This window comes from Carassius auratus, chromosome 32, assembly GCF_003368295.1.
Source record: "Carassius auratus strain Wakin chromosome 32, ASM336829v1, whole genome shotgun sequence".
NCBI classification, from domain to species: Eukaryota; Metazoa; Chordata; class Actinopteri; order Cypriniformes; family Cyprinidae; genus Carassius; species Carassius auratus.
This window is the reverse complement of record NC_039274.1, coordinates 3709444-3734536: the sequence shown is the minus strand read 5'-3', so window position 1 is coordinate 3734536 and position 25093 is coordinate 3709444. Positions and strand designations below refer to the sequence as shown.

The window sequence follows — 25093 nt, the reverse complement described above, 5'->3', positions numbered from 1 at the left end:
TAACAAATTTTATCCTTAATATTTTTTTCATCACAAATTTTACTTTGGTGTGAAATATCACTAATATCAGATAGGCTAAATTCTTAGAGGTATTGTTGACACTTTCTGTTGGTTGTAATGATGGATTGCTTGTTACGTTTGGATAAAAAGATATTCAGTTAGTATGTTAGTGTGGATAAATTGTCAAAATACTTAATTTCACTCAGTACTTTAAGTTGGGGCTCCTTTTGTATGGCCAATCAAGCACAGTAGTATCATGTTCAGCAAACCACTTGGAAGTGGTTTTTGGCACTGTGGGCAGGTGCTAAAGTCCTGATGGAAAATGAAATCAGCATCTCCATAAAGCTGGTCAGCAGATGGAATATGAATATATTTTGATGCAGCACTCTGTGAACAGCCAGCCCTTTCAGCAATGACCCTCTGTGGCTTACCCTCCTTGTTGAGGGTGTTGATGATTGTGTTTTGGTCAAATCAGCAGTCTTTCCCATAATTGTGGCTGCATGTTCTAAACTAGCCCAAAAGGTACCCATTATTTATACTCAAAATTAATCAAACTAACCAAGCTTAAAATAGAATATTAATTTTTTTGGAGATACTGAATTTATTTATTTATTTACCTAAGCTGTAAGTCATGACCATCAGAATTAAAACAAAACAAAAAACATTTCAGTTTTTGTGCAATGAATCTAGAATATAAGAAAGTTAGCTTTTTAAATTAAATTTAAAAAAATGAAGACCTTTTCCAAGATATTCACATTTTTGAGATGCACCTTTAGTGCTCAGTGAGCAAAAAAATATTAATACCAAATGTAGTCTATAAACCTTCCTTTGCAGTCATCATAAAAGATGATGTGATTTTGGCAACTGAAGTGAGTCTTCAGAAAAGTGCATTAACCACAGATGCCTGCTTCCTCTCATCATTCTTCACTATGTGCTTGGTTAATGCACTCCGTTCTAGAACAATGGGGGTCTATAAACAATGCTTTTTTAATTTGTAATTTTTTGTAAACTGGCATTCTGAATTTTATGAGTCATCATAATGAGGGGAATTTGAGTCTTTGAATCAGTAACTCAAGGGGGAATAGTGCAACAGAGAGCGAGACCACTAATGTCAACAATTCTCTTAGTACAATTAAAAATAACCATTTAAACACATTAATACACACTGAAGAAAAAAAAAAACATTGTCTGTTACAAGACATGTAATGAGCTTTGATCACAATTTATAGCTACCATCATTCATTTTCTCAAATATAGAGCCTATTATTGAGTTTTTTATATAACAAAATAATATTTGGTGTAATACCCTTTAGAAAATAATCTAAGCATGGTCTCAGAAAATGGAAATATAAATAGATAATTGTAAAATATGGAAAGCTATCACATAAAATATTATTTTTTTTGATAAACAAAACAAAATATAGTGCATGAATACATACTACCAAAATAAGTTATTCACAGGTGAGTAGGTTATTTACGTATACTGTGTACTGTAATGTTACAAAAGCAGTAAAAAAACAAAAACAACGATACTTCATGTCCCATAAGCTTCTGCTACTGCCATTTCAGTAAAACTTCATTCAATCAATGTTCATTTTAGAGCTCCATCAGCTTCATAAAAGGAGTGTAGATCTGAGACGGGCCGGTTCTTGCTCTAGGACTGCTGGTAGAGGACACTTCTGAGCCTGGTGGAGATTTGGAGTCCCCGTCTTCATGGCTTGTCTGAACAGAACTTGAAGATAGAGGTGCCGTTTGTGTGGGACTGGTTGAAGTTTCTTGTGTACGTACACTGGAGAGCAGCATTGAGCTGTACTGGCCAGGAGTGTATTTTAGAAGGCTATAGTCCAGTCTGCTAGAGGATCTCAGGGCCGATGAGATGGGGCTGGGTTGGACAGGAGCAACATACGGCAGCTCCTCAGATCTATGCACACATGGAGAGCATGTGAGTGAAAGCCGTTTTACATTTCTTATGGCAAAGTGATCTTGCGCTCATTACCTAATGGGGAGGTCACAGCCAACTCCAATGTCCCGGGTGGCTGCTTTAGTCTGAGATGCTCTCTGTGTAGACACAAAATACTTCAACTTGTCTCCTAATTCATTATTCTAGGAGAAGAAGCAAAGCAAAGGACAGATTCAGACCATAGGCATGGGAAATTAAGTTGAGAATTTATTTGACAGACATATAAAGAGGACATTGGACAAAGACTGAGTTTAGATGTGTGAGAAATCTGAGCGACAACCAATGGGGCTCAAAAGAGCCCAGCTGACAGAACAGCAATGAATTCAAGAATAGTCACATTCAGAATAGTCACACTGTGCCTTTCTAGATTTGGTAAAGACGAGGGGCATGCAAAAATCACATCTTGCTAAATGGAAACCATTGTTCTTACCTCACATTCCACTAAGGCAATCCTGTCCAGCAGCTCAGCGATGAACATATCCTTCTGTGCAACTTTTGCTCTCAATGTTTCAACCTGCGGAATTGTTTGTTTGTTTTATAATTAAAAAGACTGAATTGCAATAATGGTGTCAGGATTTCTTGAAAGGAAATTTTTGTTTTGGATTGTTTTTGTGTACATCATAAGCTCTTTATTAGCAGAACAAACAATCTCTGTAAATTCTCACCTCCTCTATCATGGCCTTAACCTTCCTCTGTTGAGAGAACACCATGTCGTTGAGATGCTTTATTCGCTCTCTCAGTTCTGCTGCTTCTACTTTTAGCTGCTCAGACCTGAGAAAGAACATGGTGCTTAGGAGTTATATAATATATGCAAGAAATACTAAAATACAACTCAGTATTACTGGGTACTGTTCAGTATTAATGGGCGTTTTTGGGAGGGAAAAAAACAAACAAACCTAAAAACTAATTATTTGGACAGATTCCTGCAATTAATTGTGATTAATCATAACATATTTTTTTAATAAATTTAATTTATTCATGCATTTATTATTTTCACACTGAATCTACACATTTATGTATTTTAAAACAATATTTTTTTTTACCCTAAATACTATAATTGAAGGCCAGTATAAGTGATTCTGGGAATAAGACCAGTAATTATAGCCATTCATCATTACAGTATAACTGAGGGCCAGAGCTAAACTACAAATTATTAGACTATTTCTTGTTTATCGATTATTAATTATTACATAACATCGAAAATATTATAGATACTTTTAATTTCAGTGAACCTTAAACAATTTTCACACAAACCCATTATAATAAATGTGCCATTCAGCCATGCTTGTGTTTGGTGATGTTTCTGTCTCTGTCAGTCCTCTATCAGGTATCAAGGATGTAAGGAACATGTAAGACAGTTTATTTTAACGCATTAAAAAGCAACTATCAATTGCTGAAATTCATGCATTATATTTCTTTGCCCTACTTATACTTATTATATGGTGTCTGGATATTATAGATCTTAAACTATCCACTGAAACCATTCTGAATTAAGGAAATATGACATCACCACTGGTTTCAGATGCAAACTTAGTATAGTTTAGGTAAACATTAAATGTCTTACTGTTTGGCCACAGCTTTGTCTGCATTGTCAGTTTGGTCCATTCCATGCAAGCGTTGTTCACATTCACAAAGCTTTTTTATCAGGTCACCCTTCTCCTGTTATAAAGAGAGAAGTGCTGTATAAAAAGTTTCCTTCAGAGGTAACACGCAAAGGCTGAGCCAACTGATATTATTTACCTGAGCCATGCAGTTTAGTAGCCTCTCAACCTCTGCAATTCTTTGATCTCTTTCAGCGATCTTTGCCTCAGCTATCTGAGCGTTCCTCTCGGCCTCCTCAAGCCTCCTCATGTAGTCATCAAGCTGTGCCTGTGAACATAAAGGTCAAAACAAGTCATTTATTTGTCTCTGATCATCAGTCTTCGTCATCATTCTCTCTGAAATCTTCACTTTCACCACTAGATGGCACCCTTACTTAGGAAAAAAAATGTCAACATTTTTCTCTCTTCCCTGGTGAATAACTACAGATGTTTCCTGTTATGAGATTGGAATCCTTACGCCCTGCGTGTGAAGTATAACACAAATGTAGTCTTTTTTTACAGTTTGTCTGTAGTTATTAGAATCTCTCAAAAGTCACAGACATTAAAGCGAATGCACTTTAAACATTAGCATGCAGTGCAGCTCTTGTTGAGCTAGTTGGACTGTAAGACATTGGGAGTGAGTGTCTGTTTGTTCGGTTACATCTGTACCTGCAGAGCTTCTATCTCCTCTCTGTACTTCCTCTGCTGTTCTTGCAGCTGTTCTTCATATTCCCTCTGTAGCTGAGCACTCAACTCTTTCAAAGCTTGAGTCTTGGCCTCCTGAGAAGTCTCGACCTACATCCAAAAAGCATTTTAGTTGTCACATGTGAAAAACCATGCTATTTATGTAAAGAAGTGACACTTATAACTTTTGAACACAAATATCCCATGAACAGTCAACGCTTAAAATGAAAGGTTTCAAAGAAATAAGGTTTTCCCAGCAATGCTGGCTACCCTTTCACTGAACCAGTATTTTTCTTAGTGTGAAGAACATTTTAGTAATAGTAGTAGTAGTAGTTTTAGTTAGATCTCCATTATCTACCATGAAATTATTCTCTGTATTTGAAGAGAATGTTTCACTAACGAAAAGGAACATGGTATTATGATGTCTGTAACATGAAGGGTCTGCACAATAGTAAAAGTGCTGTGTGATATGTGTCTGTGGGTGCACCTGATTTTTGAGAGACTGGTTTTCAGCCTGTGCTGCTGCTAGCTGTCTTTCCGTTTCCTTCAGTTTTTCCTCTGTCTTCTCCAGCGAGCTGCGAAGAGCTTTCATCTCATCTCTGTTCCCCACACGATTTTGACAGCTTTCCAGCAATGATTTCTAAAACAGCCATCATCAACAGCAGCAGCAGCACATAAGCATTATATCAATCATAGGGACAAATATAAAGTTACTTTCTAAAAGCATGTGTATGCTGGCAGTAAAAAAAAGAGTTATATTTAAATGTTGACCAGTCTAAGCGTGTTCAAACACAATGTGAAGAGTTTTTCTGAACAGAAAGCCTTTGTCAGCTGGCAGTGACCACACTGATGGTGTACCTGTAGATCAATGTTTGCAGATATGAGGGAGCTGTTCATGTGGTCAAAGCTCTCCATAGCTCCCGTTCTCGTCCTCACCTCTGACTCCAGGTAACGCTTATGAGAGTTGGCTGCCTGGGACAAACACAGTCAGCACATTGAGAACTTGTCATACCACTATAAAATGTATTTTTATGAAGCCTGACGGAAAGGTTTTGTGGTAGATAATATTCATAGGTGTTATCACACAGCTCTCTGGAATACTGATTGGTTAACTAGAACATGCTGGTAACTGAAATAAGGCCTTGCTTTCATGTCTCTTGTATCACTCTGTGGATATTCTTGTTTCATACAAACACGACTGCAACAAAATCACACAGAAATGTGCACTGCAAATCAGGCCAAAGTCTTTTGTGCAAAAGCCCTGTAGTTTACTCAAAGCACTTCATATATATATATATATATATATATATATATATATATATATATATATATATATATATATATATATATATATATATGGTGACTGGTGTATTATTCCTTCCTGAATCATTTGTCATGCTGTGTTTTGCTCACCTTTAATTCCTGAGTTAATGTTTGCACCGACTGCTGCATCCCTCCAAACTGGCCATACATCCGCTCTCTGACTTTTTCCAAAGAGTCACGTACCTTTAAAATAAGAAGGATGGTTATAAGTTGTCTGCTTGCTGAATAGCATCAAGTATCTGCTAATTAGTTAAGCAATAACTAGTCTTCTAGTTGCAAGTCACATTTAGCTAGGAAAAGTCTCTGCACGTACCTCTCTGATGTACCTCATCTCATCCCTCAGGTGACTGACAGACAACTCGCGTGCCATCACTTCCTGTTGGTGGCTGGTGCCTGTGCTCTGTTCCCGATCGATGCCATTGGTCACGGGGGGCTGAGGATATAGGACCATAGGGTTTAGATTTCAGCTTGTGAATGTGTTTAAAAGGAGAGTGTGACACTTGTGTTTACAGCTGTGTGTTTATGTCTTTTGGAACATCCTGGTTGCAAAATTAGAGTGAGATTGATAGAGTATATTTGCGAGCGACACATGTATTTTAAGCATTGTTGCTGAGTGTTCACAAAGAGAGGTTTGGATGCAGACAGTCAGAATGGTCCTGAGCGAGGGTGTCGTATTTCTGCATGCCAGTCGGAAAGAATAAAAACACTCTTTTATACAGTATCTTCAGGTTCACCATGAATATATGAAAAGGAACTTGAAACTTGGAATGCTGTTGTGTTAACATTAGACAGGGAAAGTACACAGAGAAAATATTTCTTTCTTGCCAATGCCAAGGAGGAAGGAAAGCTAAGTGAAAAAGCTGTCACAATAGCAAACCCCAACTACAGGTGAGAAGATCTCGCTCAAGGGCACAGCGATGGGGATCAATGGCCTTACGATTTAGTCTTGTTCTGCAGCAGGATTCTGGGACCTTTTTACACTGGGTCCAGCTTAAGATTTAGTGTCTAAATGAGTAATTTTTCATGTTTTGCATGCCTTGAGAAAACTCTTTTGTGATATGTTTAATAAGTGAACAAGCATTTTACTGTGCAAAGAAAGCCCTGAAGCCATACTGTACAGATACCCTTCAGCTCATGCTTGCTTTGCAAACAATAACGCACTGAACTCAAATATCTATTGCAAAACCAGCACCTGTGTTTTAAGCTACAACACTAACACAGATACAATTAATATAACCGGGTGACAAAAAAACATTCAAGCTTTTACTGAAATACTGTGTCTACTATCATTTAACATTTTTAGGTTGGTAAATAAGCCTATACATATATACTGTATATATATTATACATACATATGTGCATTTATTTGATCATAAACAACAATAACAACAAAAATTTATATTGTGAAATATTAAAATTTTCAATTTTAAAATGTATTCCTGATTCAACAGCTGAACATCACTCTAGTCTTCAGTGTGACATGATCCTTCAGAAATTATTCTAATATGTCGTTTGGTGCTCAAGAAATCTTTTTTCTTATTATCAATGTTGCTTTATATATATATATATATATATATATATATATATATATATATATATATATATATATATATATATATATATATATATATATATATATATATATATATATATATATATTTAAGTTTCTCAGATGAATAGAAAGTTCCAAAGAACAGCATTTATTTGAAATAAATCTTTGCATAAGCATGGGTAATAGTAGTTTGTGTTTGTTTGTGTTCTCAGAAACATTCATACCTTGTCTTCTTGTTGAGGTGATTCTCTCCCAGGGGGCCTTTCTCTCTGCATGAGCCCATTTTTATTTTTCCAGGAACCATTAACCAGTTTCTCGCCCTGTGATATAAAATATTTTATTTTTATAGGTCTTATCAAAATTTTCAGACATGTTAATGCTCCGGTGATACTTAGCAAACCAGTGTTACACATTGTTGAGGAAAAGGCATTATCAGAGGTTTTGCTCTTGGCAGAAACCATATTCCAACTCTTACATGTTTGCAATTTTCACATCGTACTGAGGTGGACCAACACTGATGAAGTCCAGCTGTGATCACACTCTGTGGTATTCCCCTTTCTCTTCTCAAGGCATAGTTTCTCAGAACTGTAATCTCATTCATGTCATGACCACACCTCCTCAGCGCTCCTCTCCAAAACAAAGCACAGAGCTTCAGCTTCCTCACTGACAGAGACTGAATTCTGTCTCAATCTTTAGGGTGAATATGAGAATATCTCTTCATTAGAAAATAGAATGAGATGTTGAGAAAGTACGATTAATGTCTCTGTCTGATTCCGACTGAAGGGGATCAACATGTGGGAGTGGGTGGAGATAAGACAAAACAATGATGCCAGTGTTCTTCATGGCCTTCTGCACTGGGCTTCACTGAATTTGACAGATAATCTACAAAACACAACCCATCAGACTAAATATGGGGTATTCAAACAGGGGAGAGTCATTTTAAAATGTTGAAAACCGGACCTCTGATTTTGACCTTATGTGTAGTGATATGAGTAATGTGTAGAAATATTTGTGGTCATTTTGGGAATATCATTTAGCCAAATAAATCTAACAAATGAATTAACCTTCTGGGGTGGTCATCCTGATATTACAGTGAAGCTTTATTGCTGTTAAAAAATGGTTACTTGATAATAAAATATTAAAGGGATAGTTCACCAAAAAAGAAAAGAAAAAAAAGAGACAGTTCTGTCATTAATGTCTAAGCCTCTTGTTGCTCCAAAACCCACAATTTAATTCACAAATTAACATATTAAAAGATTACAAATTTTGTGCATCCATTAAAATGCAGATGCTTAAAAAGTTAATAAATCATAAAATTGTAAAATAAAATTTATCGTTTTCCCTATTTCATATTCTACATTGCTCATGTAATATTACTGATTGAATTGAGCACTATTCAATGAGTTCTATTGTTGTAGTATAAAGATATACTCAAGGGTGTAAACTCAAGTCTAGCACCTGTGTTTTAAAGAACAGTAGGCTACATCTGTTTGCATGCAGTGAGAGGTGTTGATCCAGCTACCCTTGAGTACCACTCACAAAAAGGTCACTTTCAAATGAAGCCCCCTTCTGTTGGCAAATTTGTGTGACAAATTTGAAGTCAGTGCAAAATCTGTGTGGGTAGCGTAGTGTGATCGTAGTCTAGTCTTATACCCTCACTTTAGGGTTAGGGTGAATTTCTCATTAGCAGAACGGGCCAGTTCTTCATCGGGCAGGCCTGGGTTTGGTGTATCGATGCTGCACACGGAAAAATGGCCACAGCTTGCCCTTCCCATCAGACAGACACTGATAAAGCCATCAACAGTTTTAAGTTGGCCTGGATTTATACTTCTCATTATAATTTAGTATCTGGGTTGTGAAAGAGCATGATGTTCTCAAAGCAGCTCCTATCAGAAACCAAACAGGGTGGATATCAGTTGAACTTCAAGAGGTGCAAGTTTCAGGCCAAGGTGCAGATCAAACCTCTAATGTACATGCAGACACACCTCTCTTAACTTCTTTCCCTGTACACCACTGTCTATAGAAGGCTTACAGCAACTACTGTCAAGTACACCAATTAATTTGACACACAGACTCATGTAAACAAGCTTAAATGTAAATTTACCTCCCTTAGTAAACAGGTGACTCAATTTCATGAGCTTTGTTTCGTGTAAGTCTGAATATTTATCTGAATTAGGGATGCAACGCCCGATACTGCGCTCCTGTACTAAATGCCCCGATACCAAAAACCAACACTGTGAACAGAGCTGTCACAATAAAAAGACACACTAACTACAGAGAGTAGAATGAAGTTATTAGAGATTAAGGATATCTATAAATTGCATGAAAGTAATTAATATAATGTTAAACATTCAATATTCATGCCTATATAGCGGATGTGCACGAGCTGATAAGCTGAGTGGATTGAGCGCGCGGTTGCGCAGATGCGCAAGCTTGTCGAGTGAATATCTCACACAGATGTCACTGGAAAGTGTGTAGTTTGGTCAGATATGTCAAAAGCAGTCTAGAAAACTGTCAAGTTAAATAAACTTAAATATGAAAGTTTTGGGAGACTCCATTACTCAATTAAACTGAGGCAACAAGTTTACTCAATCAATTTAGTTCAGTCAACTTATTAGGGTTTTCAGTGGGTCTAACGAGTTAAGCAGTAACTTTAGCTGCCATGTTCTTTCTCTCCAAGGAAAACGATTGGGCCACTTCATCAAATAGTTGTCTTTTCAATAATCATCTCAAAATCACATACCACAAATTTAAATTAACATATTTCACTGGTAGAAATCATGCAAAACGACTTTATATCTACATAATTGTAGTCACCAAATATAGTACACGAAGAAATCCTCTTGAAATGTAGTTCAGCAACCAAACAGACCAAAAGGATGAATTTTGTAACCCACCAATCTGTGCTTTTTTTCTCTTGTTGCTAGGCAGAATTCCTCCCATGGCCAATCACATTAAAGGAAGAACAGAGTGACATTGAGTTTTTCCAAATGATTACTCATGATTTTGAGCTCACAAAACTTGAAATCATAAGTTTATGCATTTTGAAGGTAAATTAGTTAAATTAACTCATATTTTTAGGTGACAGGGCCAAAATGCAAAATTTTAAGTTATGTTTAGTCAACATTACTAAATTTTTTAAGTCAAGGCAACATTAGGGTTTACAGTGCATGCAAGCAAAACAGTGTACAGTGTACAGTGTACATTAGGGTTTACAGTGCATGAAAGCAAAACAGCGCTCAGAAAGTGCGCACTTCTGTTGCATGATCTTAATTTAGCGAATGCATTTTGATTAAAACTAAATAGTAAATTATACTAACAAAATTATATAACAAAATTAAAGGAGCATTCACTATAAACAACATTTATATTACACGTGAAGCATACATGATTACAGCAAAAGTGAAACTAGAAGACTGTGTGAAATGCGCTAGGCTGGAAATGTCTTCTGCACCAATGCAAACGTGTGCGCGCTTCGCTTCGCATGTTTAGCTTGCTCTAAAATTATGGTTTTTATTCGTTCGCGAGGGTCTCCATTCAGTTCGCGTGACGCTTATTAGATCACGAAAATAGTATGGGCGTACTCGTATAAAGTATAAGGAGTGGTTCCCTTCATTACAGCATTGAGCTGCTGCAATGGAGCTCTAATTCCCCATTTAAATGAACAGTGAAAGTAACACAAGCTTATACAATACATTTTAACAGGTATAATTAATTGTGGAAATAACTGAAGGAAATATCTGTTTGCTAACTTTCTTCTTCTTTTTCTTTTGTCTCAGAAAGAGCTTTATCAGAATCAGAAAGAGCTTTATTGCCAAGTATGCTTGCGCATACAAGGAATTTGTTTTAGTGACATAAGCTTCCAGTACACAGAGACAACAGCACACAGACAAAAAAAAAAAAAGGAGAATTACAAATTGGCAAATAAATAATGTATAAACAATTGTGCTATAAATGATAATGGGATAGGATTGAGTGAGATGCAGGAAGGTTCTAGGATGGAGGGGTAACAAATAAATATTAGGATATTTATAAGCATAAGTAGGGAACATTTAACTGTTCATGAGGTAGATTGCATGGGGGAAGAAACTGTTCTTGTGCCTTGCTGTTTTGGTATTTGCGGCTCTGAGGCGCCAACCAGATGGCAAAAGTTCAAAGATGGGGTGACTTGGATGTGAGGGATCCAGAGTGATTTTCTGAGTCTCTGTACCCAATATTTGTAAAAACAAAACAAATAAACAAACAAACAAAACTAAGGAAAAAGACATGCTGTGAAAATACAGATATCAGTATCGGTATCGGTGTTGGTGAATACCAAAAATGAAAACATCGGTATCGGACTCATTCTGAAAAAAGTGGTATCGGTGTATCCCTAATCTGCATGACTTCCCCTAACTTCCTTCTAAACATATTGTTGCAGTAAGTAAAGTGGCATTTAACTATGAATTCTTTGCATGCAGTTCCAAGAATGCAGGCATATCTGCACATTTTTTTTTTATCAGTAAAGATGTGTGACATGTTACAGGCTAGGCAGTATGGACCTATGATGCACAAACCAAGTGTCAGACCAAAAAGAAGGAAACAGTCTCTGATTTTGCTCTCTGAAACAATGACCCAACATTCACAGACAAAACAATGTTGAAAATTTCCTGAAATTTCTTTCTGGAATTCCATCTTTCACATGCTTAAAAAGTAAGGCTAAAGGTAAATCCTTTAATTAAACCCTATAATTATTATTATTGTGTTTATTTTTTGATCCCTTTTGTCAATCATCTTGTCATATAGCCTATACAATGTAAATATAAAGAAATACATTTCACGCTACCATTCAAATGTTTGCAGCCCAGTAAGATTTTTAAAATGTTTTTAATGCTCACCAAGGCATCATTTATTTGATCGAAAAATACAGTAAAAATATCGAAACTGTAAATCATTAAAACAGTTTACAAAACGGTATTATAAAAAGTGCAAAAAACTTTTTGAATAAAAAGTTCAATATATTTAAATTGCTGAAAATGTCATATAGACTTTCAGCACTTTCAGGGACCTTGTATCGAGATCATCTCTAGCTGACCGTGTCATAACCTAAAGAAATCAGTCATTTATTTTATCTTGTCGATCTTATCCTGTTATCAGGCCATCATGCCATTTGTGGTACTAGATTGAGGACTGTGTGAAGTCAGCGAAAAGAGGAAGACTGTTATTTATGACGGAAAGAGATGGCTTGCGCCAATCTGTCTGGCTGCAAGAAGTTTACTTAAAAATGTGATACTTACAGAGCTGGCAGATTCATTCTGAGTTTTAGGACTGTCCTCAGGCCGGAGGGTTAATCTGAGACGCCTGAGTCTCCTCTGGTGGACGTCACACATAAACACAGCAGATGCAAAAAATAAACAGACAAACAAACAATGATCAGTCCCAATCTTAGTTTAATGAAGCAGACAATCGGGGTGATTGTTATCTCAGGAGAAAATGGGAGCAATTTCACTGAAACCAAAACAAAAACGTAAAGTTATGTCAAGGATAATCTATTACGAGAAATGTCGAGCATGAGAAAAAAAAAAGCTGCTCGAAGTGATTTTTATCACTGAGACAGATAGAATAACAAAACTGTAGTGAAATATGACCGCGCATAAACTTCAATGATTAACCACTTCAGATGTGGCCGTCTATTCAATTCAAATCAACACTACTACAGTCAAAAATGTGGTTCTCAGTGGTTTGATGCCCTCTCTGCCATCTTAGCGCCATCTGAGATGGTGTCAGTTGATTAGGAGTAAGAATGTTTCTGAATGGCAGCTGACCGCAGCAACAGTGGTTGAGCGCCAGGCCCTTATAAAATAAACATGACAGGGCCCTGCCTTCCGGGACGGTGGCTCTTATTACAGGCCCCTCTCTGAAAAACACAACTCTGTCTCGCACACATCAACAACGTCTGGTTAGCTCTGATATAGACGCCCCATTAGAGTGACATAAGTGACAGCCGAGAGACACAAGGACACAAGAGGACAGAAACTGAACCAAACATAGGCAAACGAACACTCTTACTGAGAATCAGTTTTAATCAGACATTCGCAAGGAAACAAAGTTCAAAAGAGTAAGAAAACGTGTGTGAGTGTTTCCTACCTTATTGAGGTCTGGTAACTCAGTGGTGGTTGTGGTGCTGATGGCACCAGCCCTGCCATTTTGCAGCATGTCTACTTTGCACTGTCCAACCAACACATCCACAAAAACAGTATAAATGTCTGCCCTCACCACCGCAGGCTACACACCAAAGGAGGAGAAACCCGTGTGTGTGTTTGTGTGAAAGAGGGGAAGAATGGAAAAAAAGCTCCCTTCAACAGCTCTGGCAGAATTCCTTCCCCCGGATAAGACCGGAGACAGAAAGGGAGGGAAAAAGAGAGGCTCAGTATTCCAATGTGCAGAGGTCAGGAGAAACACAGCCCTCCAGTGTGCAGACAGCTCCAGAGTGACAGTGTCCCATACACACTCGTCCTCACTGAGAGAGAATGAGCTGTCAGGCTTTCAGTATCTCTGCTGGCTACTGTACGTAAGCATTGTTTCCCATCAGACCTGTTGAGCAACATTTCACCTGTGTGAGTTCTTCAGCTCCCACCTACCTGTAGCTGGCTGTTTTCGTGGGGTGGGGTTGATGGCACTGGGGTGGAGCCCTCTCCATTTCTACACAGGAAGGCGTCACACCTAAGGCCGGTTTCCCCACTTTTGATAGTAGTGTAGCTTGTGTTATTATTACGCTTAGAATAATTGTTGTGGATTTAAAGTGAATTTAATTTGGTAACCGGTTCATAACACTGACTAAATATGAGAAGTGGGAACAAACAGAAAGAAAAAATACTTCTGTTATCATTTAGTCACCCTCATGTCATTCCAAACGTGTTTGACTTTTATTCATCTGTGAAAAAAAAGACATTTTGAGAAACATCTCTGTTTTTGTGTTTTTTTTTTCATAGATCATGCATTGCATTATAAGGTGCATTACATATACGTATACATAAAGGCTTGAGGTAAAGTATTAATGTTTTTTTTTTTTATTTACGTTTTGTTTTTCATGTTTTATAAATACTTTGAATTCAGACAAACCACGTGTATCACATGCTGATTTTCTCATAGGGAAGTACGCATATTCAAACACAGTGAGAATGTTTAGTTTTGGGTGAACTATCCCTTTAATAATTGTAATTATAATAAATTACCTGTAAATTACCTGTAATAAAAAACTGTTGCGCAGAACCCGATTGATGTTGCAGTCAAGACGCACTGCAGATGCCTTGAACTTTGCTTGAAGAAATCGTTAATCTGTGTGATTTTGTTTGATTAACATATCTCTCAAAGTGCACAAGTCAATCATTAATCTTGGAAACAGATAGTCTACTACATGACTCAGTCTAATCATTAACCCTCCATTTTTGTGAGACGCACCCCTTGGAAAACAAATAAATCTTGCATCTTATTGTTTTTTCCCCATCACAACAAACCTTCATCACAGGGATAAATGGGCCATTTGAGTCACAATCAGTTTTTTTAACATGACACAGGTCTTGACTATCTATTGAAATCCATGATCAGCTCAAGCAGCATGTGAAAGATCACAGGGATTATATTTTATGACTAGAAAATGGAAAACAGGCACCAATCAATGGGATACTAAAATAACCATTCAACATTGTGTTTGTCACCGTGTCTGTCAGTGAACTGTGCATTATATTTTGTTGTTTTATTAATTAATTAATTAACAAACTGCCCATATATGGTGATATATTCAAGGCTAAGTTAGTAGAAGCTGTTATGGCAAGTGTCACTTCACAGGTTATTTTCTAGGAAGTTTAGTTCTACATACAAATAAAGATAAGACATATCCTTACTACAAATACACAGATTTTTCTTAGAAAAGGTGAGTCGACTCGACTTCAACAAGTAGAATCGATTCTCGTGTTCTCACGCAAACATTTTTTGTATACGCGTCTTTCTATTACATATTTCACAGACAGCATCCCCGAAATCGTTGGTTCATGTTTTTTGAGTGATGATGTACTATGAAAGCAAAATTATAACCATATTCACTCACGAGATGACTCCGTCATATCAGGAAACAAATAAACGCTGGGCGTCAAGTGTGTCGCGAGGGCCTTAGTGTTGAGATGACATGACCAGATTAATTCTCATCTTTAACTTTACAGTTTGGCAGACAGCATGCGAGTGAATTTCCTCGATACAGTCATTATACAGTCGACTACAAATGAGTCGAAACCTTGACTCTATAACTATTTTGTAGCCTAAGCGGTTATCATAATATAAAACTTGATTCTTCTGTTCTAATGACTCTTTCTTAAACACTCGGCTCAAACTGTTGGCCTTCCAATAACCATCGCATACTAAGATAGAAAGGGTGGGACACCCTGTGCAGTGAAATGCCTGTTACTGCAAGTTTCTCCTTTATGCTGCTAGCCTATTGCATATGGTTGTGTAATTTTTATTGGACTATGATTTTTTTTTCTTGCGGCCCAGCCTGTTTCTTTTAACAACTTCCAATAGCACAGGATGAACAAATGTTAAAACTATCTTTAATATTTATCTACAAATCATTATATGAACCTTCAATATTTATGTTTTATGTTAATATAGCAAGTGTTAGCATTGTTTGCTTCATTTTAAACAATGCTTACTGTAGGTGTTAAAGCACACAGTACCTACATAAATCTGAATGGCTTATATAGTAACTACATAAATTATCCAGGGGAGCTATTGGTTGTTTCAGAGGCCAACACACATTACAGCTTTTTCTTGGCTGTGGAGTTTCCCTCATTAATGCTAAAACAGGATATAGCGGACTGTATGGCAGATGAGATTGTCCCCTAGTATGACCTGAAGATAAATCTTTCTAACCATGTGAAATACTATTTTCAGTTGAGAGCCATCATTTCTCACAACACATCCATTCAGTTCACCTCACCAGCAATTTACGAAACGAAAACGTAAATTGGAAGCCTACATGTACCCATTGTGTTATTTACGTATTATTACCTTACTTACCTGGTCCAACGAGATGGAGTGGATTCCCTGAGGTGCAGATCACACACGTTTCTAAGATGAGGAGTGACAACAGTAAAATGAAGAAAAACAGAGAGAGGGAGAAACAGAATGCAAATGTTTGTTTGGAGAGGTTTTGGATCATTAATGTCACAATTAATGTCATTAATGTCACGGCAGATGTTGTTTGAGTCGAGTCTGCCTACAGTTAGTTTCAGTAAGACTGTTTTTATTCAGCAAAGATACATTAAATTCATTGAAAGTGACAGACGGGACATTTATAATGTTACAAAAAGTTAATTTTCCAAAGAAATGCTGTTCTTTTGAACTTTCTGTATAAAATGGATCACGGTTTTAACAAAAATATTAAGCAGTACAGCCGTTTTTTAATAAAAGAAATGTTTCTCGAAGTCAGGTTAGACTGATTTCTGAAGGTTCACGTGACACTAAAGACACAAGAATAAATTACATTTATTTTTAATTGTAATAAAATAAAATGAAATGGAATATAATATTTTAACTGTTGAAATATAATATTCTAATTGTATTTTTGAGCAAATAAATGCAGTCTTGGTAAACATAATCAATAACATTCCAAAAGTCTTACTGACCCCAAACGTTAAATGGTATTTTATTTCACTGAACGGTTTAAATCAACCAAGAATCAGTAGTTTTCCTCTAAAATAAACCAGCAGGAAGCCAAGAGTAGCTCAAGGGCATTTGACAGGATAAAAAAAAAAAACATGAGCGTGAATGGAAAATGGAAAACCAAAGACAGAAACAAAGAAAGAAAGGGCAAGAGAAAGTCTGTTCTCCTGTGCCCTGTTTACTCACTTTTTGTTCATCTCAAGTCCGCCAGAATGAGCAAACAGTGGTGTGAATAGATTAATTTGAAATACAAAACGTGCAAACAACTTCCTGTTCTCATTCAGATCAGTGATGGACCGGCCCGTCTGCTAGGGGCCACTGCACACTATTAGGATTCAGTAGTCTGCTGATCATAAATGATCACTCTTGCCAGGGACAGGAGATGCCCCTGATGACTGTTCAATCAAGCATCTCCAGTCTATTTATTAGCGATGTTTGCTAAGGCAAGCACACTTTGCAATTGCCCATTCTTAGGATTAAGGATCTGAACAATGCCCTAACCCAGTGCTTCTCAAAAAGAGGGCCTCAGTAAACTTCTAAGAGGGCCAATCATTAATTTATATAAATAAAATAAAAAAATTAAACATATTAAAAACACAAAATGCAAAATGCAAAAAAAATTAAGCTAAGACTTCGATAACTATTGTTCTGAATCTTGTATCACAAAATGAATTATGTTAATTTAATTAACTGAATATATCAACATTTTTAGTGTCTAATAGGATTGCCATAATTATTGTATAATAATTACAATCCATAGATCCAAAGTGACTGGACTTTTAACCTTTTAAACACCCCCCTCACAACACACAATATAATGGCAGAGCTTTCTGAAGAAGCGCAAATCACATTTTTATTAGTATTTCAAAAGGCATACAATCTGTGACTAATGATCTATTGATGCAGGTATGTATTTTGTAAAGTTAACTGACTACCCAGAGGTGTCATTATAATCTGTTTATAATTATTTTACTTTTTTTTTCAATGCCACATGAATGTTACCACCTCTTTACATCATTCGATGTTGGCAAAATAATAATAATCAAAAATCAATAATAAAAACCCCATTGCTTTTGAAACGTGAAACGTTTAGTCACTGTGAACTTCTGTATTGTGACATTTAGTTGTTTAAACCTGCAGTACTTCTCAATGACCAGAAGAGAGCAGTAGATCGCCACATCTCAATGTTGATAAAACGACTTAATACATTGCTAGCCAATGAAAGAAACTGTTTTGATCACCAAACCACTCTCTCTCTCTCTCTCTCTCTCTCTCTCTCTCTCTGTGTGTGTGTGTGTGTGTGTGTGTGTGTGTGGTGGGCTTGGAATTTCAGGAATCTTGGGTCTTCAGGATAGTTTCCATGTCAACCCCACCCTGATAAGTTAAGGGTTTGCCAAGAATCTCTGCACATCAGGAGGTTAGTTTGTTTGTGCTGCAACAATACAGACCAGATCGCAAGACAACAGCCAAAGTATTTTTACAATGGGCCTTTCCTCCTAGGCTCAGCTGTAAAGAGATGCACAGTATGCAAATGCAAATGCAGCAACATTGGGGGAGGCATTTGTTTTTTTCTCTTCTTGCTCTTCTACAAGACCTGTATCAGTTTGGTTTCTGTAAAGGCACAATAGGATCAGGATCTAGACTTTAAACCGTGATTCTTCTCAACCTTTTGACTACAAGACCCTCCTGGTTGAAAACAAATGGACTAGAGAACCTAATTTAATACACATTACTGATTATGAATTACTTCCAGTACATTTTAAAATATAATAAGAGGAAATACAAACAATGATCATCATGGGAATAACTGGAGTTTATTACTTTTTTTTCTTTTTTTTTTTAAATGTAGCTGTGTACAGAGAGGTAGAGGTAGGTTTAACTTTTGAACCTTAAAAAAACGAACTAATAATAGTGCTTTTGTTCCATTAAACAACATGTAAGCACCAGAGACACAAATAATTCACTTCCACATACAGTGCAAATCATCACAGTCTTCTCAAAGGGTGATTGTCAACACAGTAATATACAAGGCTTGCATAAGGAAAAAGGACCTCTTTGCTTTTCCAACTCTGAAACAACAGGAACACAGATGATTTCACATTTGTGCAGGTACAGGGCAGCATCCCATGAGTAGCAAAAAAGGTTACAATGAAACCAGTTATAAATGTTATATAATACAAAAGGCTCATATGGTTTATCCATAACACTGTTTTGTTTTCAAGGAATAAAAAATCCTGGAAACATAAATGCATCAATACAATGTAACATATTGCAGGTCTACTGATTGGTGTAGCCAGTTGCATTTTCAAGGTGCTGTCTGGAATAATGATAAAAATGAACTGAACATTTACAGAAGTGAAAGCGGCTTCATATGAACAGAAAAAATAACATTAAAACTACTTGTTTACAAAAAACAAAAAAAAAACAAAACTCTAACTCTAAAGCCATAACTGTGTTTTCATATATGAAAATTCCCTAATACATACATCCCTTAATATTTATTGTCTGAACTGCCTTCAGATCTGTCCGTCCTTCACATTCCGGATAGTTGAATAACACATTTTTGCATAATTTAAAGGCTGTTTATGTCAGTGTCAATTAGTGGAACTGCAGAATTAAAATGTTTAACAGTTTAAAAAAAAGAAAAGAAAGAAAAAGACAATGCAAATGACAAACATTGTATTGTACACAGATATATAGTGCTATACAGTATCAATAGGGTTGAACACATAAAAGATTACTTGTACAAAAACCTAGCAAAAATATATCATCATGGGAAAAAGGCAGTGGGATTAAGCTCATGATTAAATTGTAGCAAAGAGTTTATAACAGAGCACAAATTTATCTTTGCACCTTTCTTAAGAACTCCTTTCCAGCGTTTTCACTGAGAGAATTTGGAGATGAAGGCGTCCTGACTGCTGGAGCGTTTGTAGCCGGATGAAGAACTGAAGTAGGTCTCGCCATCAGTGCTGATGTCATCATCGTCATCATCATCAACATCATCATCAGCATTCAGGACTGGTGCAGAGTTGTTCTTACGCCTTGTGGATTAACAAATAATTCGCCATTTTTAGTCAGGTTAAGAAATGTGAGTACACAGGTGCATCTCAATAAAGAATGTCGTGGAAAAGTTTGTTTATTTCAGTAATTCAACTCAAATTGTGAAACTCGTGTATTAAATATTTTCAATGCACACAGACTGAAGTAGTTTAAAGTCTTTGGTTCTTTTAATTGATTTTAGCTCACATTTAACAAAAACCCACCAGTACAATTATCTCAGTAGCGTTCGAATGCTTACCTCATCTCACTGCGCAGTGCTTTGAGCTGACTCTGGAGTTGTTCGTTGGCCTCCTGCTGCTCCTCCAGGTCTCTCTGCAGTTTCTTCTTGTTGTGTTCCAGTCGGTCGATCTCCTCCTCCGCCTCATCCATCTGCCTCTTCAGAGCCTTCAGACGCAGGTTCAGCTACACACACACACACACAGCACCACATCAGATAAGGCCTACACATCACAACACATGCCTAAAAGGACCCATTAAATATCATTTCCAAAAGGTTGTTTTCCTCTCTGAGGAGCAATGTTTACTGACCTGATCTTTCTGATCCTGCAGTGAATGCTGCTCTTCCTCCACTTGCATCATCATTTCCTTCACTTTGCGCTCTAGACGACGATTCGCCAGCTGCAGGTTACCCCGTTCCCTGTATTAATCAAGTATGTTTTTTAATACCAGACATTTTACAAAAATCTAACTGATGTGATATGTAGGACACACTAAATGCATTGGTTTTCTCATTTACTTCTCCTCTGCTTCCAGTCTTTCCTCCAGTTCCTGTATCCGGTTCTCCAGCTGGGGCACCGATCCCTCTTTATTAGGCTTGTGAGATCCCTCCAGATATGCAATCCTGCTCTTTAGATCCTTATTCTTAACACACAAAAGGAAAAGGAATGTATAAATATATATAAAGTTACAGGTGCAGAGTTTTGCTAGTTTGAGAGGTCAGGAGCTACAGGAGCAGAGGACGGTTGGTTTAAGGTATCGATCAGAGTCAGACGCGTTTGTTTTTTACCTGTCTCTCCAGGGACATCTTGTCACACTCCACTTCCTGTCTGCTGGCTCGTTCCTGCATCAGCTCGTTCCTCATCTGCTCCAACTGTCACACGAACACAGCGACACAAACCTTAACGCACCACACCGACAACAACAAAACACTCCTCCCGAACTAAAAACATGCCAGTGTGTGAAGACTTCTTGTCCATTTACATTTTGCTTCACACCATTGCTAAAAGCAGCCCTGAAAGGCCGTTATATAATTATTCGTTTGATGACAATTTCAATATTTTTCATATAATAAAAATAATTCACTTTATGACAGTATTTTCACACACAATACCAAAAATATACCATTAAAAAGGATTAGCAAAGACATATTTACAAAGATTATAGAATAAAAGATTATAGAATAAGATCTGGGCTAATGCAGCAGGGGACTGCTTACATCTTGGGGTTGACAGAGGGGAACATTTATGTACCCCTTCAAATTGAATAAGGTTGTGTCTAGCACAAATAGAAGATCCATGAATTCTATGTATAGCCTCATTCCATTCCTCGTCCGTCAGGCAGATATTAAGATCCAGTTGCCAGGAATCTCTTTGTGCAGTTACAGAAGTGGATAAAAATAAAGTTTTGTATGTGAGCCAGAGCCGGTTCCTCTTTGTTCCGGTTCATCAGGAAAAAGTTGATCCAAAGGGTTTTGTTATTTCAAAGATAAGACACGGTTATCTTATTTAAATGAGCAAAAAAGATTTACAAATGTAAATCAGTATAGTTTATAAATATTTAGGGCTCGTATTCATTTTAATTAAATTGATCATACCAATCAATGAAATAGGGAGCTTGGACAGTTTTTCAAGGGATATCCTAGGTTTTTTATTTTTTTTATTTTTTTATATAGCTCAGAAAAATCTTTGCTTCACGATTAATATGAAATAATTCACTCTTAAGAGAGGTTGAGTTTATACCCCGAAATGCGACTGACACACTCAAGTCAAGTATAGTCCTAACATTAAGGAGTTATGAGGATCTGCGATAAATAGAAGCAAGTCATCTGTATAGAGGAAAAGTTTGTGGTCTCGGTCCCCCCTTGATATACCCTGGATATCTGAGGTTGACCTCAGCAAAATGGCTAGAGGTTCAATCGCCATTGCAAATAATAAAGGGGATAGAGGGCAACCGTGTCTACTCCCCATAATGAAGGAATTTCTCAGGGTTTATTTGAAATAACATTATAAATGTCTTTACAGTCACTTTTGGTCAATTAAATGCATCTTTGCTGAATAAAAACATTGATTTCTTTCATAAAACCTTGGTGTAGTACAGCATTGTACGTAGTTTTACATTTCTAAAGGATTTTCTAGCTTGAATTGAAATATAAAAAAATCACAGTTGTATAAGACTTGGAGCAATTACATCAATTTGTAGATATTCACTCTCTTTTTTTCATTAGTTAAACAATTTAAAATGTTCACATTTTTCTATAATTTCTCCAAACCAAAAATATTTCTCATGGACATCAGTCTTTCAAAGCATGAGATGCACAAAAGATGTTCAAAATGTAGAAAGAACTTGCCTTCAGACAGTGAAGATAGATGTAGAAGAAGGGACACAAATGGAAAAGGAGAAATAGCCATCGATAGAGAGATGGCGGCTCTTTTCGTCTGCTGCCAGGCGCTAAGAGTGGATGATATTTTATGCCAATTAGCGCATGACAGCGGGGCTCGGGGATGAGGGATGGGTCCTGCAGGGCGCTGCGTCAGCAGAGCAGAAAACACACTCAAACTAATCAAAGCACGAGAGCGATACAGACAGAGAGAGAAAGAGAGAGCATGTGAGCAAAGAGCGGGAGATTACTCTCATTTAGACAGCCGCTCGTGCACCTGCTGCCTTGGACGCAGCTGTGCCCAACCTGACACCAACCCCCCTCTGTTACTCCACAGAGCCCTCTACTGTTTCCACAGACACTCACCTCGGCCGGAGTCTAACACTATTGTGTCATCTCCTCGATTCTCTATTTCCAGACAATTAAAAAAAGCTCACACGCTCTGCTCCTTATTAATCTATTAATCACATCTTCAGCCCTGATCTAGATCTGTCACTTTTTAAGGAGTCTAAATGTGGTGCGTCAGGTGCAATCGGACCAAACAAGGAAAAAAATAATTGGGCTACATGTGAAAAAAGTTTTAAAAAGGTCATAGGTCCTACCAAATGATGCATGATCCTACAATGACTCCATTCAAAAAATAAACCTCTGCACATAAAAGTTTGGTCTTGCTTACATAAAAAGCAATGTACCAACACTTCAAGTCCCTGACATTGTAGAACCAGACCTTGTTCCTCAGGAAACATGCGTCATTGTTTCCTAAGTTTGCAAAATGTTCCCTTTACTGGGATTGTCTGTCAGGAAGAAAGAATTCTCTTCTGCGATTCTACATGTTTTGCTAAAATGCGGTGTAGCTGAGTAAGCTTTGCTTCTGGCCAGCTTGAGATGCATGGCCACTTGCATATTATGTCCGAAGTGGAGCTTTAGAGAATGCTCTAACTTGATGCCAGAAATTCGGACAGGCACTCTTTCACCAAGAGGCAGGCTGCCAAAGAGAACAATTACGCAAGCACAGTCTCTCACACTCCATCCTTCTCTTGCTCTGCTGTGAATTAACTCTGAATCTCAAGTGCAGCTTTTCAAAGAAGAACCCAACAGCTGAATTCCATCACTTGTATTTCACCAAAATTGAAAAAGTGTGGGGCTTGTAACAAAGTTCTCATAGAGAAGGACATCTTCAAGACACAACATTTTGAGTGGCGTAGAAATTATTTGAAAATTGTGCATTTCTCCAGTTTGAAATGTAAATATAACAAAAATCCAGTAGACCGTACAAAAAAAAAGACACCAGCTTTATAACAATCTCATATGCATACTAGCCAAAAGCATGGAGAAATTTGACAATACTGTTTTTCATGATTTTAAAACCTTTTAAACAAAAGCCTTATTCAAATTAGTTTATTAGACAAATAAATTATGTATGAATTTTATCACAAACTATATTTTGACCATTTAAATGGATGAGCTAGGCGAGATAATGAGGAAAAGGTACATTTACGTGAGAACTTCTTCAATACTATTTAAAAAGCATCCCAGGATGCACCACCTGAAGAGAGGCATCTGGGATATGACCCATAATCAAAACTTTAAAGAATCTAAAACATAACATAGTCTTGTTCACTTAATAATTCCCATATTTCCATATAGTTTCAATGATTTCACTATTGATTATGGTCAAATATTCATAATAAAATGCGAGTGTGTCAAAAGGATGTCACCTGTTCTCTTCCCCGGTCCATTCTCTCCAACAGCAAGTCTCCATTCTGTCTCTCCTCCTCCAGCTCCAGCTGGACTGCAGACAGACGGTCCTGTTGATGGACAAAAACAGTTTGCACATTATAACAAATTCACATTATAATGTAGTCAACAGTTCAATAAAAGGAAGACATGTCTTTATTCGTGCTGCACCTCCAAGACTTTGACTTGTCTGGTTTTGTCATTTGAATGGGCTTTGGTTTGAGTCTCCACCTCCAGTTCAAAAACCTTCTGCTCCAGGTCCTTCACTCTCTGCAGCGCTTCATCTCTGTCTCTCTGACACTGCCGCAGATCCTCCTGCACACGAGCCAGCTGAAAACACACTCACATCTTAGTCTCGGAGACTAACACACTTACATCCAGTCGGATGGCTGTGAACAGGCCTAATAAGAAAGATTTTTCACATTTTAAGCACTGATTTTGGGAGAAAACGTGAACTCTGTAGTGGATTTTGATTCAGTAAAAACATGTACAGTACTCGTATTGGTATCTGAAAGTGTAATTAAATTAGCCAATTAACATACAGAAGCTGTGAAAAGATTAATGTTCAATAATGGGGTTGGAAAGACTGAGATTTTTAGAAGCAGTCTTTTATGCTCATCAAGACTGCATTTATTTGAAAAAACAAAAAAAACGACATCGAATATTATTTAATATTATGATATTACAAATAACTGTTTTCTATATTTTAAAATGTAATTTATTCCTGTGACAGTACAGCTGAATTTTCAGCAGCCGTTATTCCAGTTTTCAGTGTCACATCATCCTACAATGCTGAAAACAGTTGTGTTGCCTAATATTTTTGTGGAAGCCACTTTTTTTTTTTTTCTGGGATTTTTTGGTGAAAAGAAGGTTTAAAATCTTACTGACCCAAAACTTTTGATCCAC

The 25093-nt window shown here is 37.0% G+C and overlaps 2 protein-coding genes across 3 annotated transcripts in view; both read right to left on the bottom strand.

Moving 5' to 3' along the window:
• Positions 1-776: 776 nt before the first annotated feature.
• On the bottom strand, positions 777-13725 carry LOC113051370 (myocardial zonula adherens protein-like). 2 transcript variants are annotated; one of them, XM_026215061.1, is made up of 14 exons: positions 13225-13725; positions 12375-12449; positions 7323-7418; positions 5861-5980; positions 5638-5730; positions 5083-5196; positions 4712-4864; positions 4210-4335; positions 3701-3829; positions 3525-3619; positions 2626-2731; positions 2391-2474; positions 1997-2058; positions 777-1921 (listed from the first exon to the last, which is right to left on the bottom strand). In XM_026215061.1, the coding sequence occupies exons 1-14, from the start codon at positions 13291-13293 to the stop codon at positions 1597-1599; spliced, it is 1647 nt and encodes a 548-aa protein (XP_026070846.1). In that variant the 5' UTR covers positions 13294-13725; the 3' UTR covers positions 777-1596. The 2 variants fall into 2 exon arrangements, with proteins under 2 accessions (XP_026070846.1, XP_026070845.1); XM_026215060.1 differs by having other exon boundaries at positions 1997-2103; positions 13225-13724.
• A 4861-nt stretch (positions 13726-18586) lies between these two features.
• LOC113051369 (cingulin-like protein 1) overlaps positions 18587-25093 on the bottom strand; it is a 32086-nt gene continuing 25579 nt past the window's right edge. Inside the window, exons 13-19 of the mRNA XM_026215058.1 lie at positions 24359-24517; positions 24169-24258; positions 20861-20944; positions 20591-20715; positions 20383-20491; positions 20093-20256; positions 18587-19835 (exon numbers count right to left, since the gene is read on the bottom strand). Coding sequence (XP_026070843.1) covers positions 19676-19835; positions 20093-20256; positions 20383-20491; positions 20591-20715; positions 20861-20944; positions 24169-24258; positions 24359-24517 — 891 coding nt within the window. The 3' untranslated portion in view covers positions 18587-19675. The remainder of the gene's footprint in view (positions 19836-20092; positions 20257-20382; positions 20492-20590; positions 20716-20860; positions 20945-24168; positions 24259-24358; positions 24518-25093) is intronic.

Coding starts and splice junctions, on each gene's coding strand:
- LOC113051370 (XM_026215060.1), bottom strand. CDS start 13,293: ATGCTGCAAAATGGCAGGGCTGGTGCCATCAGCACCACAACCACCACT. Junction 5,981..7,322: donor CACCTCAACAAGAAGACAAG/GTATGAATGTTT, acceptor CTATATCCTCAG/CCCCCCGTGACCAATGGCAT. Junction 2,732..3,524: donor GACAAAGCTGTGGCCAAACA/GTAAGACATTTA, acceptor GTTCTTTCTCAG/GTCTGAGCAGCTAAAAGTAG.